Here is a 17,867-nt window from a genome sequence, read left to right on the forward strand (position 1 = left end):
TAGCATACAATCCCCATAAAAATCAGTATGTTTAAGCTAGAGATATCAGTTTTCTGCATTGGATGCGTCTCAATCTACCGCATCAGCTGATGTCGCATCTACAGTGAAAGGTGACAGAGCTAGTGCGGTATTTGTCAGACCATGAGAAAATTGTCCTTCTCAAAAAAGAATCTGTAGTGTCCGAACTGTAACTGTCCCCTCTATGGAAAGATGAGACTCTCGCAAACACGATGGTGTTCTCCATGTTGCTCTACGACTCCCACAAGTGTCTTGGGACTCGTCTGAAGTCGGTGCAGCTGATCTGCCAACTTCTGTCTATAGCGTCCAAACAGTTTGGTCTACACACTAATATGACCCCTCTGTGGAAAGGTGAGACTCTCACGAACACGTACAAGCCCACAGGCCTCACAAGACACATCTGAAGGTCCCCCGGTACCAGTTAAAAACATTTATGGAAGTACTGTTTAGTGCCAAAAATAAAGGATTAAATACATGTAAAAAAAAATTATATAATAATTGTTTCCTGATCTTTCTTATATCTCTCAGATATAGGACAGACACTTCAGAACAAACTTCCTTTTGTTTTGTTTTTGGGACTATCTGTTGTTCTATGTGGTGAATCTGTTATTTAATGCATTTGTAAGGCCAAATGTTTTTTTTCCTGCAAATAATCTTTCATATTTTTTTGGGATACTTCAAGGGGTCTTAAAATTCAAAATCAAATAGCTAAATGATCCTCGGCATGACTTTCTTAAAACAATTCCATATAGCTTAGTAGAAACCCCCCTCTCCCCCGGCTTAGACAGGGCTTAGACTCTTATGGGTTAAATAATCATTGTACTTCATTAATTAAAATGTCAATTGAACAGGTAAAGAGGTATGCTTAGATAACCTATGCAGAAAAATATACATATCCTTTACATAGAATTTGGCATAATTATTATGGCTCTAGATTGCAGGAAAAAGCTGTTTCAGGTGTTTGTTTCAGGTTTTTGAAAAATGCTAAATTCTCTGGAGAAAGAAAACCTCCATCCTCACGTACTTCGTGACCCCTCTAAAATAATGTGTGCATGTTATCCCTGACTGCTTGTAAGCCTTGGCATGAGAATTATCATCCAACATTGAATCTCTCTCTCCACCCCACCTTCTTTTTCCCTCTCCCCCTCCCCTCTCTTTCTCTTCCTTCCTTTCCCTCCCACACTCTCTCTTTCTCTCTGATAGGCTCCAATTATTCGTTGTTCTCAGGTGTAAAGGAGACCATTCCGCTGCCGTAGCCGTGTTCTGACGCCTTGACAACCAACAATCACTACTCTCCGTCTGTCTGCTGAAGGATACACTTGCTCGTTAAACAAACGACACCTGGACTCGGTTGTCGCTTCTGTTGAACCCCCAAATTCACCCTGTGGATGGTTGAAAACGTTTCTTCTTGAGTCTTTCGTAGGTCATTTTCACACAAAAAATGTGTATCGCAAAGATGAGACTGAACTGTTCCCCCATGTGGAGTGTGGTTAGCATGTTGACTTTCTTACTATTACCCCTTTGGGAGATGGGCTGCTCTGGCCTGAGTTTTAACTCAGTGCCCCTGCCGCCGGTCGGGACGTACCAAAGGAGCTGCGAAGGGGGGGCACACCACAGGCAGAGACGCAGTTGGGTGTGGAACCAGTTCTTCGTGCTGGAGGAGTACATGGGGGACGAGCCACTCTACGTGGGCAAGGTAAGAATTTTTCTCTCATCTGGGTTCTCTCTCAGCTGTACATTTATACAGGGAACAGGTGGATGTGTGACTGTCCTAATATGGACACCATACAGGTGGATTGGGTGAAGGGGAACAACGATGCTGGTAGCTTATTGGTTAAGAGCATTGTGCCATTAACCGAAAGGTTGCTGGTTCTAATCCCAGAGCCGACTAGGTGAAAAATCTGTTGATGTGCCCTTGAGCAAGGCACTTAACCCTAATTGCTCCTGTAAGTCGCTCTGGATAAGAGCGTCTGCTAAATGACTAAAATGTTTTTAAAAAAAGTAAAGTCATTCAAACACCCAACCAACACTGTAAGAGGGAATTATGCTGAAGTTATACTGTAACAACCCTAGTTGATAGGCCTCTTACAATTGGAATAGTGGTTAGGGCGTTCTTCTTTGGGCGATTGGTGCTCGCAGCCTGCTAGGGACCTCATGTTACTCCCTCCGTTCATTAAAATACTACAAGAGGTACTATTTTCAATTACTATTGTTGAATGGCACTGAGTTGGCAAATCAGAAGCATTGTAAAGCTACGTACAGCAACAGGGAGGTCTGTATGAGTTACAAAGACAGAAGGTCCTTCCACATACCAGGTATGACACAGGCATTATAAGAATTGACAAGATTATTCGAATCCCTTAATCGACCCTACCATAGTCTATAGTAAATGAAGACACAGCAAAGGTACTTAAGCAGTGACATTTTCTTAAGACTCAAAATGTATCTCGTTTACGATCTGAAAGAAAAGCCAAATAGCAACTGTATCAAAGAGGCCTCTCAAACGCGAGCGTGTACATCCTCTCATTTGATACTCCGACCCAGTCAAATAATCGCTGACGAGTTCGTTGCCATCAAAAGCTTCCTTTATCTTTCAAGTGCTTTCAGTATTCAAACAGATCTTGTAGATGTAGATGGCAGCGGAATACAGCAAAGAACACGTCTCTTTCGCTTAGGAATCCGAGAGGTTTTTGGGACGCGTGTCTCTCATGGCGGGGTGAATCTAACGAGTGTGGCCTCACACGTAAATGAATCTTGAGCATGTGGACAAGGGGGAGGACACCACCACAAAGCCATGAACGTAACCATTTGTGAGCCCCTTAGTCTTTTCGGCACATATTAGCGGGGGATTTATAGAGGGACTGCCTTTAAAAAGCAATTCATTCCTTTGAAAATGGCCTATGTGGCATTGATTAGAGTCAGAAACAGTTATGCTAGTGTCAAAATTGACTACAGTCGAAATAGGATAATGTTGGTCATAAAATCATACTTGTCTAAAACAGAGTTTGGAACGTCCATGCATCACAACGGGTAAATGAAGGTTAGGTTTTGCTTTGACGATGTTCATTTGCCCACTAACCTGTGGTGAACAGCTGCAGTGATTGCTCTCTATCCAATAGCATAGACAGTGAGACAGACCTGCCCAGCAGCTCCGACTTTGTTTACATAAGACAACACGTCGCACATTTTTGAACTTGAGAAATACTGCACTAAACACCTTAGTTAGATGTAAAATTGAGCAGCTAAAACATCCCCGGCAAAAATGTCAAAATTCATCTTATACTGAACAAAAATATCAACGCAACATGCAACACTTTCAAATATTTTACTGAGTTACAGTTGATTTAAGGAAATCAGTCATTTGAAATGAATTCATTTTCCCTAATCTATAGATTTCACATGACTGGGAATACAGATATGCAGCTGTTGGTCACATATACCTTTAAAATAAAGTAGGGAGTGGATCAGAAAACCAGTCAGTATCTGGTCTGACAACCATTTTCCTCATGCAGCACGACACATCTCCGTCACATAGAGTTGATCAGGCTGTTGATTGTGGCCTGTGGAATGTTGTCTCACTCCTCTTCAATGGCTGTGCGAAGTTGCTGGATATTGGCGGGAACTGGAACATGCTGTTTTAGACGTCGATCCAGAGCATCCCAAACATGCTCAATGAGTGACATGTCCGGTGAGTATGCAGGCCATGGAAGAACTGGGACATTTTCAGATTTCAGGAATTGTGTACAGATCCTTGCGATTATCATGCTGTAACATGAGGTGATTGCGGCAGATGAATGGCATGACAATGGGCCTCAGGATCTTGTCACAGTATCTCTGTGCATTCAAATTGCAATTGTGTTAACTGTCTGTAGCTTATGCCAGCCCATACCATAACCCCACCGCCACCACGAGGCTCTCTGTTCACAAAGTTGACATCAGCAAACCGCTCGCCACACAACACCATGCGGTTGTGAGGCCGGTTGGACGTACTGCCAAATTCTCTAAAACGACGTTGGGGGCGGCTTATGGTAGGGAACTGAACATTCAATTATCCGGCAACAGCTCTGGTGGACATTCCTGCAGTCACCATGCCAATTGCATGCTCCCTCAAAACTTGAGACATCTATGGCATTGTATTGTGTGACAAAACTTCACATTTTAGAGTGGCCTTTTATTGTCCCCAGCACAAGGTGCACCTGTGTAATGATCATGCTGTTTAATCAGCTTCTTGATATGCCACACCTGTCAGGTGGAATGGTTATCTTGGCAAAGGAGAAATGCTCACTAACAGGGATGTAAACACATTTGTGCAAAACATTTGAGAGAAATACGCTTTTTGTGCATTTGGAACGTTTCTGGAATATTTTATTTTAGCTCATGAAACATGGGACCAACACTTTCCATGTTACGTTTATATTTTTGTTCAGTGTAGATTCATTTTGGCTATTTTAAGGAAGTGAAATAGGCTTCCGCGTCTACAGTGTCTCATTTGGGACAAATATCATTAACCAAATGTGGAAAAGAGCTTCTGGACATCAGAACAGCGATTACTCACCTTGAACTGGACAAATCATTTTTCTTTAATGAGTCGGACGAGAGGGATTTGCTCCAGACACCCAACAGGGCCCTCATCCCTGTCATTCGCAGTAGAAAGAGACTGAGATATCGCGGAAGGAGATAGGGGTGCCTGGTAAGGAGCCGGCGAAGAGTGGCTAATCTGCCTTTGCCATCGGTACTATTGGCCAACGTCCAATCGCTTGATAATAAAGTGGACAAACTACAAACACGTATATCCTACAAACGGGACATTAAAAACTGTAATATCTTATGTTCCACAGAGTCGTGGCTGAACGATGACATGAATAACATACAGCTGGCGGGTTGTACACTGTATCGGCAGGATAGAACAGCAGCCTCTTGCAAGACAAGGGGTGGCGGTCTATGTATATTTGGAAGTATCTAAGGAAGTCTCAAGGTTTTGCTCGCCTGAGGTAGAGTATCTCATGATAAGCTGTAGACCACACTATCTACCAAGAGAGTTTTCATCTATATTCTTCGTAGCTGTCTATTTACCACCACAAACCGATGCTGGCACTAAGACCGCACTCAATGAGCTGTATACGGCCGTAAGCAAACAGGAAAACGCTCATCTAGAAGCGGCGCTCCTAGTGGCCGGGGACTTTAATGCAGGGAAACTTAAATCAGTTTTACCTAATTTCTACCAGCATGTTAAATGTGCAACCAGAGGGGGAAAAACTTTAGACCACCTTTAGTCCACACACAGAGACACATACAAAGCTCTCCCTTGCCCTCCATTTGGAAAATCTGACCAGAATTCTATCCTCCTGATTCCTGCTTACAAGCAAAAACTAAAGCAGGAAGCACCAGTGACTCGGGCAATAAAAAAAGTGGTCAGATGAAGCAGATGCTAAGTTACAGGACTGTTTTGCTAGCACAGACTGGAATATGTTCCGGGATTCTTCAGATAGCATTGAGGAGTACACCACATCAGTCACTGGCTTCATCAATAAGTGCATCAATGACGTCGTCCCCACAGTGACTGTACGTGCATACCCCAACCAGAATCCATGGATTACAGGCAACATCCGCACTGAGCTAAAGGGTAGAGCTGCCACTTTCAAGGAGCGGGACTCTAACCCAGAAGCTTATAAGAAATCCCGCTATGCCCTCAGACGAACCATCAAACAGGCAAAGAGTCAATACAGGACTAAGATCAAATCGTACTACACCGGTTCTGACGCTCGTCGGATGTGGCAGGACTTGCAAACTATTACAGACTACAAAGGGAAGCACAGCCGCGAGCTGCCCAGTGACACGAGCCTACCAGACGAGCTAAATTACTTCTATGCTCGCTTCAAAGCAAGTAACACTAAAACATGCATGAGAGCATCAGCTGTTCCGGACGACTGTGTGATTACGCTCTCCGTAGCCGATGTGAGTAAGACCTTTAAACAGGTCAACATTCACAAGACTGCAGGGCCACACGGATTACCAGGACGTGTACTCTGAGCATGCGCTGACCAACTGGCAAGTGTTTTCACTGACATTTTCAACCTCTCCCTGTCTGAGTCTGTAATACCAACATGTTTCAAGTAGACCACCATAGTCCCTGTGCCCAAGAACACTAAGGTAACCTGCCTAAATGACTACCGACCTGGTCTGTAGCCATGAAGTGCTTTGAAAGGCTGGTCGTGGCTCACATCAACACCATTATCCCAGAAACCCTAGACCCACTCCAATTTGCATACCGCCCCAACAGATCCACAAATGATGCAATCTCTATTGCACTCCACACTGCCCTTTCACACCTGGACAAAAGGAAAACCTATGTGAGAATGCTATTCATTGACTACAGCTCAGCGTTTAACACCATAGTGCCCTCAAAGCTCATCACTAAGCTAAGGACCCTGGGACTAAACACCTCCCTCTGCAACTGGATCCTGGACTTCCTGACAGGCCGCCCCCAGGTGGTAAGGGTAGGTAACAACACATCCGCCACGCTGATCCTCAACATGGGGGCCCTCAGGGGTGCGTGCTCATTCCCCTCCTGTACTCCCTGTTCACTCATGACTGCATGGCCAGGCACGACTCCAACACCATCATTAAGTTTGCAGATGACACAACAGTGGTTGGCCTGATCACCGACGACAACAAGACAGCCTATAGGGAGGAAGTCAGACACCTGGTCGTGTGGTGCCAGGACAACAACCTCTCCCTCAACGTAATCAAGACAAAGGAGATGATTGTGGACAACAGGAAAAAGAAAGCACGCCCCCATACTCATCGACGGGGCTGTAGTGGAGCAGGTTGAGAGCTTCAAGTTCCTTGGTGTCCACATCACCAACAAACTAACATGGTCCAAGCACACCAAGACAGTCATGAAGAGGGCACGACAAAACCTATTCCCCCTAAGGAGACTGAAAAGATTTGGCATGGGTCCCATATCCTCAAAAGGTTCTACAGCTGCACCATCGATAGCATCCTGACTTGTTGCATCACTGCCTGGTATGGCAACTGCTCGGCTTCCGACCGCAAGGCACTACAGAGGGTAGTGCGTATGGCCCAGTACATCACTGGGGCCAAGCTTCCTGCCATCCATGACCTCTATACCAGGCGGTGTCAGATGAAAGCCCTAGAAATTGTCAAAGACTTTAGCCACCCTAGTTTTAGACCGTTCTCTCTGCTACCGCACGGCAAGCGGTACCGGAGCGCCAAGTCTAGGTCTAAGAGGCTTCTAAACAGCTTCTACCCCCAAGCCATAAGACCAATCAAATGGCTACCTAGACTATTTTATTCTGCTGCTACTCTCTGTTTATTATCTATGCTTTAATAACTCTACCTACATGTACATATTACCTCAATTACCTCGACTAACTGGTGCGCCCGCACATTGACTCGGTACCGGTACCCCCTGTATTTAGCCTCGCTATTGCTGCTCTTTAATTATGTGTTACTTTTTTTTCTTTCTTAAAACTGCATTGTTGGTTAAGGGCTTGTAAGTAAGCATTTCACTATAAGGTTGTATTCGGCGCATTTGACAAATACCATTTTATTTTATTTGAATCAGTCAGGAAACACACCTCCAAAACTGAAATGAAATGTTTCTAATGAGCAACAGAAAAACACGTGCCGATGGCATGTTCAGTGGCTCTTTAAATCCTTTCAGTCAGCATATTGTCAGGAATCAGGATACACACCTACTTCAATACGTGGAACTATACAAATATTTCCAGCTAATCACTGAGCACAAATAACTGACAGACAAAGGATTGTCACCCTACAGAAGTTTACGATTCAAAATGTACAACACAATGTGAGGTAAAGGTAGAAGATAGAGATATAATGCTTTGTGGTAAACATCTATCTAGAGTTAATCTGCAGTCATAAATATATAGAAATTGTACCAAAAAAAAACATACACTGTATTGTTAGGTGTATGTATTTTCTGCCATATTGCTTATGCTTATCCAGTCCTTTTAGATCTGCAAAGGGGGAATCAAAAGGGGACCAGGATAGAAGCTTGGTGCTAGAGGCTAGGGTCAATTTGGGATTGGGCTGTTTCTGTTTTGTTCACTGCGTTTATTCGTCTTGTCTTTATCCAGAGGGCTTTTCTGTCTGCGATCTGAGCATTTTGCAAAGACACCTCCCTGTGTCAGTAGCGTAGCCAGAAATGTGTTGGTGGGTAGGCCTGCAGAAAGGCTGAGAGAAAATGTTGCTGTTTTAAAGCTAACTTCCTGCAAATCTACACTTTTTGCCATGGGGCAAAGACAAGAATTTGCAGTTTTATAGCAAATATCATGCTATTATACACATTTTGCCACAAGGCTGAGGGAAAATGTTGCTGTTTTAAAGCTAACTTCATGCTATTCTACATATTTTGCCATGAGGCTGAGAGAACATTTTCTATTTTCAAAGCTAATTAAAGATTAACTATAGGTGTGTTGACTGTGATAAAGGCACTGGTGTCACGATCGTCAGGGTAAGGAGTAGACCAAGGCGCAGCGTTGCAGGCAAACATACTCATTTATTTAGCGAAACGCGATCAAAACAACAAAAGACGGTAACGTGACAGTACACGGTTAAACACGACCAACTAGAAACAAGAACCCACAAAACACAAAGGAAATCCGACAGTTTAAATATGGCTCCCAATCAGAGACAACCAGCAACCAGCTGACACTCGTTGCCTCTGATTGGGAGTCACTCAGGCCAACATAGAAAATGACAAACTAGAACCCCCAACATAGAAATATAACACTTAGAATAAACACACCCTGGCTCAACAAATAGAGTCCCAGAGCCAGGGTGGACTGCGACCGCGCCTCAATAAGAGCTAAACAGGGGAGGGCTGGGTGGGCATACCTCCTCGGCGGCGGTTCTGGCTCCGGCCTTGCCCACCACCCTCCAATCAACCCCCCATAGCGCCCCTGGTCCGGTCTAACCCCGCTGGCCGGAGCCGGACTGACGACACGCACCCCTGGCTTGGTGCGTGGAGCAGGAACGGACCGGACCGGGCTGACGATGCGCACCCCTGGCTTGGTGCGTGGAGTAGCACCTGGCCGAACCGGGCTGACGATACACACCCCTGGCTTGGTGCGTGGAGCAGGAATGGACCGGACCGGGCTGACGATGCGCACCCCTGGCTTGGTGCGTGGAGTAGCAACTGGCCGGACCGGGCTGGCGACTCGCACCCCTGGCTTTGTGCGTGGAGCCGGAACGGGCCTCACCGGACTGACGACTCGCACCCCTGGCTTGGTGCGTGGAGCCGGAACGGGCCTCACCGGACTGACGACTCGCACCCCTGGCTTGTGCGTGGAGCCGAACGGGCCTCACCGGACTGGACGACTCGCTCCCCTGGCTTGGTGCGAGTAGCAGGAACGGGCTGGACCAGGCTGACGACTCGCACCCCTGGCTTGGTGCGAGTAGCAGGAACGTTCTGGACCAGGCTGACGACTCGCACCCCTGGCTTGGTGCGAGTGGCAGGAACAGGCTGGACCAGGCTGACGACTCGCACCTCTGGCTTGGTGCGAGTGGCAGGAACAGGCCGGGCCGGGCTGGCGACTCGCACCCCTGGCTTGGTGCGAGTGGCAGGAACAGGCCGGGCCGGGCTGGCGACTCGCACCCCTGGCTTGGTGCGAGTGGCAGGAACAGGCCGGGCCGGGCTGGCGACGCGCACCGTAGGTTTGGTGCGAGTGGCAGGAACAGGCCGGGCCGGGCTGGCGACGCACACCGTAGGCTTGGTGCGAGTGGCAGGAACAGGCCGGGCCGGGCTGGCGACGCGCACCGTAGGTTTGGTGCGAGTGGCAGGAACAGGCCGGGCCGGGCTGGCGACGCACACCGTAGGTTTGGTGCGTGGAGCAGGGACAGGCTGGGCTGGGCTGGCGACGCACCCCGTAGGCTTGGTGCGTGGAGCAGGGACAGGCCGGGCTGGGCTGGCGACGCACCCCGTAGGCTTGGTGCGTGGAGCAGGAACAGGCCGGGCTGGGCTGGCGACGCACCCCGTAGGCTTGGTGCGTGAAGCAGGGACAGGCCGGGCTGGGCTGGCGACGCGCACCGTACACAGTGCGGGAAGCAGGAACGAGCCGGGCCGGGCTGGCGACGCACACCGTAGGCTTGGTGCGAGGGGCAGGAACAGGCTGGGCTGGGCTGGCGACGTGCACCGTATACTTAGTGCGGGAAGCAGGAACGGGCCGGACCGGACTGGTGACGCACACCACCTGCTTGGTGTGAGGAGCGGGACTGGGTTTCATCATAACCCTCCGCTCCCTCAGCTGCCTACCGAGTTCCTCTCGCCGTGCCTCATTTCTCACCCTTTCCCTAATCGCCTCTAATAGCTCCATCCTCTGCAACACTAACTCCTGCTCCCTCTTCGCCAGTAGCCCCCTTAACCTGGTGGCCTCCTCACCTAATCGCCCTGTGGCAGCCTCCTGCTGCCCAGTCGCCCATGCCGTGTGTCCCCCCAAAATTTTTTTTTGGGGTTGCCTCTCGACCCTCCGACGCTGCTCCCACGTCCAGGCTGCCTGTTCCTGGACACGCTGCTTGGTCCTGGTATGGTGGGTTCTTCTGTCACGAACGTCAGGGTAAGGAGTAGACCAAGGCGCAGCGTTGCAGGCAAACATACTCATTTATTTAGTGAAACGCGATCAAAACAACAAAAGACGGTAACGTGACAGTACACGGTCAAACACAACCAACACGAAACAAGAACCCACAAAACACAAAGGAAAACCGACAGTTTAAATATGGCTCCCAATCAGAGACAACCAGCAAACAGCTGACACTCGTTGCCTCTGATTGGGAGTCACTCAGGCCAACATAGAAAATGACAAACTAGAACCCCCAACATAGAAATATAACACATAGAATAAACACACCCTGGCTCAACAAATAGAGTCCCAGAGCCAGGGTGTGACAACTGGATTATGAGCTGTCTTGTTTGCTAAATTAACAAATTAAGTAGGCAGTGGCATGGTGCATATAGCCATAGAAGCACAGTGGCATATTCCTCAATGCGGTCATATTTGTGTCTTATTGGAGGTATGGCTTTCAGTTAGTTATTTTTAGCCACTCATCCCATGAGAGTGAATGTCATTCCAGTTCAACTGAATGTCATTCCAGTGCACTGCTTGCTATGAATTCTATCTGATGGTGTTTGCATGTTTAGGTAAAAATACAAGTAATAATAAATACTCAATGAGCAACGATAACAACTTGGCTATGTACACGGGGTACCAGTACTGAGTCGATGTGCAGTGGAACAAGGAAATTGAGGTGGATACAGCGCATTTGGAAAGTAAACAGACCCCTTCACTTTTTGCACATTTTGTTACGTTACAGCCTCATTCTAAAATTGTTTAAATTTTTAACGAATCCCCATCGATCTACACACAATACCCCATAATGACAAAGCGAGAACAGATTTTTTGATTTTTTTGCAAATTAATTAACAATAAAAAACAGAAATAACTTATTTATATAAGTATTCAGACCCTTTGCTATGAGACTCAAAATTGAGCTCATGTGCATCCTGTTTCCATTGATGTTTCTACAACTTGATTGGAGTCCACCTGTGGTAAATTCAATTGATTGGACATGATTTGGAAAGGCACACACTTGTCTACAGTATATCAGAGCAAAAACCAAGCCATGGGGTCGAAGGAATTGTCCGTAGAGCTCCGAGACAGGATTGTGTTGATGCACAGATCTGGGGAAGGGTACAAAAAAACTGAGCAATTGGGGGAGAAGGGCCTTGGTCAGGGAGATGACCAAGAACCTGATGGTCACTCTGACAGAGCTCCAGAGTTCCTCTGTGGAGATGGGAGAACCTTCCAGAAGGACAACCATCTATGCAGCACTCCACCAATCAAGCCTTTATGGTAGTGGCCAGACAGAAGCCACTCCTCAGTAAAAGGCACATGACAGCCTGCTTGGAGTTTGCCATAAGGCACCTAAAGGACTCTCAGACCATGAGAAAACAAGATTATCTGGTCTGATAAAACAAAGATTGAACTATTTGTCTTGAATGCCAAGCATCAGGTCTGGAGGAAACCTGGCCAATACCATCCCTACGGTGAAGCATGGTGGTGGCAGCATCATGCTGTGGGGATGTTTTTCAGCGGCAGGGACTGGGAGACTTGTCAGGATCGAGGGAAAGATGAACGGAGCAAAGTACAGAGAGATCCTCGATGAAAACCTGCTCCAGAGCGCTCAGGACCTCAGACTGGGGCAAAGGTTCACCTTCCAACAGGACAACGACTCTAAGCACACAGCCAAGACAACGCAGAAGTGGCTTCGGGACAAGTCTCTGAATGACCTTGAGTGGCCCAGCCAGTGCCCAGACTTGAACCTGATCGAACATCTCTGGAGAGACCTGAAAATAGCTGTGCAGCGACGCTCCCCATCCAGCCAGACAGAGCTTGAGAGGATCTGCGGAGAAGAATGGGAGAAACTCCCCAAATACAGGTGTGCCAAGCTTGTAGTGTCATACCCAAGAAGACTGGAGGCTGTAATCGCTGCCAAAGGTGCTTCAACAAAGTACTGAGTAAAGGGTCTGAATACTTATGTAAATGTGATATTTCATTATTATTGTGTGAATCTGGGTTTTGCGGATGCCAGGAAAACGCTACCTGCCCCAATGCATAGTGCAAACTGTAAAGTTTGGTGGAGGAGGAATAATGGTCTGGGCTGTTTTTCATGGATCGGGCTAGGCCCCTTAGTTCCAGTGAAGGGAAATCTTAACTCTACAGCATACAATGACATTCTAGATTATTCTCTGCTCCCTTTCCTGTTTCAGCATTACAATGCCCCCATGCACAAAGCGAGGTCCATACAGAAATGGTTTGTCGAGATTGGTGTGGAAGAACTTGACAGGCCTGCACAGAGCCCTGACCTCAACCCCATTGAACACCTATGGGATGAATTAGAATGCCGACTGCGAGCCAGGCCTAATCGCCCAACATCAGTGCCCAACCTCACTAATGCTCTTGTGGCTGAATGGAATCAAGTCTCCACAACAATGTTCCAACATCTAGTGGAAAGCCTTCCCAGAAGAGCGGCTGTTATAGCAGCAAAGGGGGGACCAACTCCATTTGAATGGACATGATTTTGGAAAGATGTTCGACAAGCAGGTATCCACATACTTTTGGTCAAGTAGTGTATAATAAACAGTAGCGGCAGCGTAAAAAATATATATATTGTGCAAAAAGGGTAAATGCAGATAGTCCTGGTAGCTATTTGGTTAAAGTTGCAATATATAACTTTTTGGGAGACCCAACCAAATTCACATCGAAATATTCAAAGCAAGTCTAAGAACAGGTAGATCGGTTCTATGCACACTATTTCTATGCGTTCCGTTCTTAAGTTACATTTTTGCGTCTTTTACTTTCAGTTTTGTACACCAGCTGAAAATACAATCATTTTGGTTATGGAATATTTCACAGCGGTTTAGATGGTACAATGATTCTCTACACTATACTTGCTTATTTTGTCACATAAACTGAAATTTGAGAACTTTAAGAATTTTAGCAACCAGGAAATGACGGAGCAATTTCTGCGTAGTGCATATTTAACTATTTAACGAACTATTTAGCAGTCTTATGGCTTGGGGGAAGCTATGTCCTGTTGGTCCCAGACTTGGTACATCGGTACCACTTGCCATGTTGTAGCAGAGAGAACAGTCTATGACTTGGGTTGCTGGAGAGGTGAATCATCAGGCAATTAAGGATGGGAGGCAATCGTCGGTGTTGAGTCTGTCATGATTTTTGGAGGCAGTCGGGTCATGCTCGACATTGACGTTGTTTGGTCATGGAGTCTGGGTCAACTTCATTTTAACTGACTCAAAATGGGTGGTATATAGTCAGGGTCATTATGACATGATTAAAATACATTATCAGAGGGTTACACATGCTCATGACAAGTCTTACAATGCATTATAACTGCAGGCTTTAGGAAAAGTTTTACCGAAGTAAGAACCTAAATATAGTCGTCCTGCTTCATAATCAGAGGCTCTTTTAAGGCTTAGTCAGAATAATCACAAAGCACATTGGGGGGGATTGAGTCTTGGTGGCATTCAGCCACAAAAGAGACGAGTGTCCCCCACACTGAGAGGGGGGATATTGAAAATGGACAGATGTGAGTGCGGTATTAGGCAATGGAATGTCCCGGTATGAATATTATCTACAATAATAATTAGAGCTCTTCACACTACAAAGATGAGACATTCGCTTTCACGAGTGGAATTTTCTAATTCCACAAATTAGACCAGCATGGTACACCGTCATGTATTTTTCTATGGGACCTAGTAGACTCAAACTAATGTTGACACTCATGACTGACGGAAAACGGCAGATCAAAATGGATCTGTGATTTTCACCAATGTCATGTCACATTCTATTTGGGGAACCATTTCGTTTCAGGCTCTTTTATCGATTGGGTACTTAAGGGACACATGCACACCTCCCTCTAGTACACCATTGTATGACATCATTCTTAAGCCATTTCCCCAATCTACATAAGTTGTTATGAAAGTTCAAAAGCATAACTAGAGAAGGAGTGCACCTAGTTTCAGTAAACTGTTGTTTTTATTCTATTTGAACACTTTTCAGTCGGATTTCAAGCTTATTTATTTGTTTATTAATGTATCTATTTATTGTAATACAGCAATATATCACGGTGCTAGGACAACAATTTGATATGCCTGTTATACAGTACTATGTTCTTTTTGCTTAACTTGAATTATCACTACTACTATTTTCAGACTGACAGCCTTCCGTGCTTGTAAGGTCATTTGTCTTATTGGCCATATATGCCTCAATTAATCATATGAATCATTCCCAATGCTGGTACCCCACTTCACAAAAGCAGCCACCAAGACCAAGAGAGTCTCTGAACCTCTCCACATCTCCATACCGATCTGACTACCCAATTGCAAGCGACTGGAATCAGTGTCCGTAGTGACTCCTCGTCAGAGGTTGATTAATATGTAGACGGTGGGCTGCAGCCTTAATAAAACAGACGAAGCAGGGTTTGATATTGCGCCGCGATCAATAAAATATGCACCCTCCGCTAAGGAATGACGCCAGTTATTATGGATGAGCGTGGCAGGAGAATATTCAAGTCGCTGAGGGGGTGGTCGTTTTTACAGTGCCTTGCTAACAAGTGATGTGGCCTGTTTAGTGTGGAATAGCATGGTAGCGTGGAGCCAGGGTCCGTAGCAGTTAATTGGTGCACTGGGCCTTTAAGGGTATTTCCTTTTGGGACTTTAAAGCCAACCTTTAGTCACTTTTAAAGTGGCGATCAATCTCAAACACTAAGTCAAACTTGTGTATTTTACGTGTTGATGTTTATATAGTCACAGCATTTACTGGTACTTTAAGTCCACTGCCTCCTGTGCAATAGGCCTGAACAAAAACACGATTCCGCCTCCACACTATTAAGATTCCTTTAGCACAGCATGGAGCGACCCGGAGCATGCTGACCTGAGCCGATCGCATTTTCCCCTATCCTTCCCTTGTTTGCCGGGTTTCTCCTAAGGCGAAGCCCTTTGAATCCGGGTTTAATTGGAGTGGATCCTTTGCAGGCGAGGAGGAGAGCGTTCGCTGGGAGCGTCGGGGAATCTACTGGGCCGCCACTGTGGTCTTTTAGCATTTCCTGTTTACCACGCTGCCAAAAACACCCCGGACATGCACTTCACCTCCCCAGGCGGGGTAACGCCTCTTTGTCATCCCCCTCTTCCCCTCCCTCCCAGTCTCTGGGCTGCTCCGCCACGGCCATTTATCAGCGCAGCAGATGAAAGTCATCAGGTTGGCAATCACCAGCGCTTTCTCCGGGCTCGCCTCCGAGCGACCCCACAACAGCCGTTCTCTCTCACAGAGACACCACACACACACACACACACACACACACACACACACACCACACACACACACACCCACACACACACACACACACATACTCACAACATACAGTATCTGTGTCACACACATGCACATGCACATGCACACACACACACACACACACACACACACACTAATAATGGAGAAAATGAATAGTCTGCCTTTCATATAATTAGGTAGATGGGCTGGTGGCTGTGGCATGAACATCTCTTTTCATTTAAGCCAGCAGAGCTCTTTATGTGCTGAAAACGATATGAGCAGACATCGCTGATTCTAATGAAGATGATAAAAGGAAAAAAGCTCTCGATTTCTCTTGAATGGAGCAGTACCACAAAGCAATACAATACAATTTGCATTTATATAGCTAGCACTCTTGAGGCGTTCATTCATTCACCCCCCAAAATGTAACTCAAAAAGAAAAAGGAGTTTCGGGCAATGAGACTGCAAACATACAAGAGTCAATTCAAAGCTATCAAATTCGAATAAAATCTTTGAATGGTTGCTTTAGCCTGCCTGGGGTGCCAAATTGGCAGGGTTTGCAGTTTTGTGAATATTCTATTAGTTCCATTGCGTTAGGCAAGCTCAATCAAGGCCAGCTTAATTTGAATTTTTTTAAATAGTATTTGAATCCAGGTCTGCTAAGCACCTGGAGGTGAGCTGGTGTAATTGTATTGGATCTTTCAAATATTGGCATTCCTAATTACCATAGGCATTCTGTCCTGTCTTTTTAGGGATGAGAGGCTCTCCAACAGACAGAAAAATAAATTATGAAATGTGGAGGCGCTTCTCCTGCACCTGAGCTCAGAGCAGAGGGAGGAGGCGGGAGCCAATTCTCGTCCTGGATCTGTCGTTTATTGTTAGATGTTATGAACAAAGACTTAAAAGTGTGACAATGAGAGGAGGATGAAATGTCAAGCATTCTTTCTTCTCGCCGTCTTTCTCTCTTTCTCTCTTTCTCTTGCTGTCTGAATCTCTTGCTCAGGGTCGCTTTCTCACTCTTGCTTTCTCTCTCTGCCCCTCTCCTCCACAACACAATAAGCTGAGGGCGTATACTCTAGGGTATTTTTAAGGCACAAAGGATTCGGATGCTTGCTGTATACACAGATGCGTCAAATAAATATATATCAGGATCTGTGTTTGAATACATGCTAGTGTTGATGGAAAGCATATACTCTGCAAAGAAATACAGTTTCAATGTAAAACAACCCATGACCTCAAAAGAATGTGTAAATCTGAAAGAACTAGATAGCTATATACGTAATACAGTGAGAATTCCACCTAGCCAATCAGAGGGAAAGATGGAGCTACTACCATATTGCTTATACCTATCAAATTCTTTCAGATCTACACACAGTGCCTCCGAGGGGTAGGGACTGTTTTTGGACCAAGCCTTTTGTCTTCATCCTCTAAGTCAGCAAAACGCTTCTATCCATAAGAACCATTCATGAATGACAGAGTATGCTAATACCGCCAATAAGGAGGCAAACCTACCGACTGGTACACAGCAGCCCTATTCAGATGCCGATACCAAAATCCAACAACTGCTTCCCAGCTTCCCCATGCTCATTACTAAGTTATCTCAAAACGTTGCAAATAGTCTAGCTGTTGTTCTGCCCTGCATAAGAGTGAACAGTGCCCTGACAAACGATTCATTTTTGAAACACAGCTCTATTTTGTTATTCTGCTAGCTCTCTTGTAAAATGAATTTGGGAGATAGACTATTCAATTGGTCATGTCTCTATTTGTTTCCTATAAAGGGAGAGGTTGTATGTAAGTCAAGTAGGCAGAGACATTGTCGAAAATTTAATTTAATTTGAACTTCCCCTGTACCTTTCTGAACAGGGCTTCGACCAGTGGTTATAACAATAGTAGGACTACTGTTAGAGCAGTTTTAAGATGTTTCCAATAACCCAGGCTTTATTTTCATGATGGGAA

The 17,867-nt window shown here is 45.9% G+C and overlaps 1 protein-coding gene across 1 annotated transcript in view; it reads left to right on the top strand.

Annotated features, from left to right (window-relative positions):
* The first annotated feature begins 1,237 nt into the window (after positions 1-1,237).
* The window catches only part of cdh7a (cadherin 7a), a 149,628-nt gene continuing 132,998 nt past the window's right edge, over positions 1,238-17,867 (top strand). Inside the window, exon 1 of the mRNA XM_041841523.2 lies at positions 1,238-1,714. Within this exon, the coding sequence (XP_041697457.2) occupies positions 1,460-1,714 (255 nt within the window). The 5' untranslated portion in view covers positions 1,238-1,459. The remainder of the gene's footprint in view (positions 1,715-17,867) is intronic.

The sequence above is a fragment of the Coregonus clupeaformis genome, chromosome 21 (genome assembly GCF_020615455.1).
Source record: "Coregonus clupeaformis isolate EN_2021a chromosome 21, ASM2061545v1, whole genome shotgun sequence".
Classification (NCBI taxonomy): domain Eukaryota; kingdom Metazoa; phylum Chordata; class Actinopteri; order Salmoniformes; family Salmonidae; genus Coregonus; species Coregonus clupeaformis.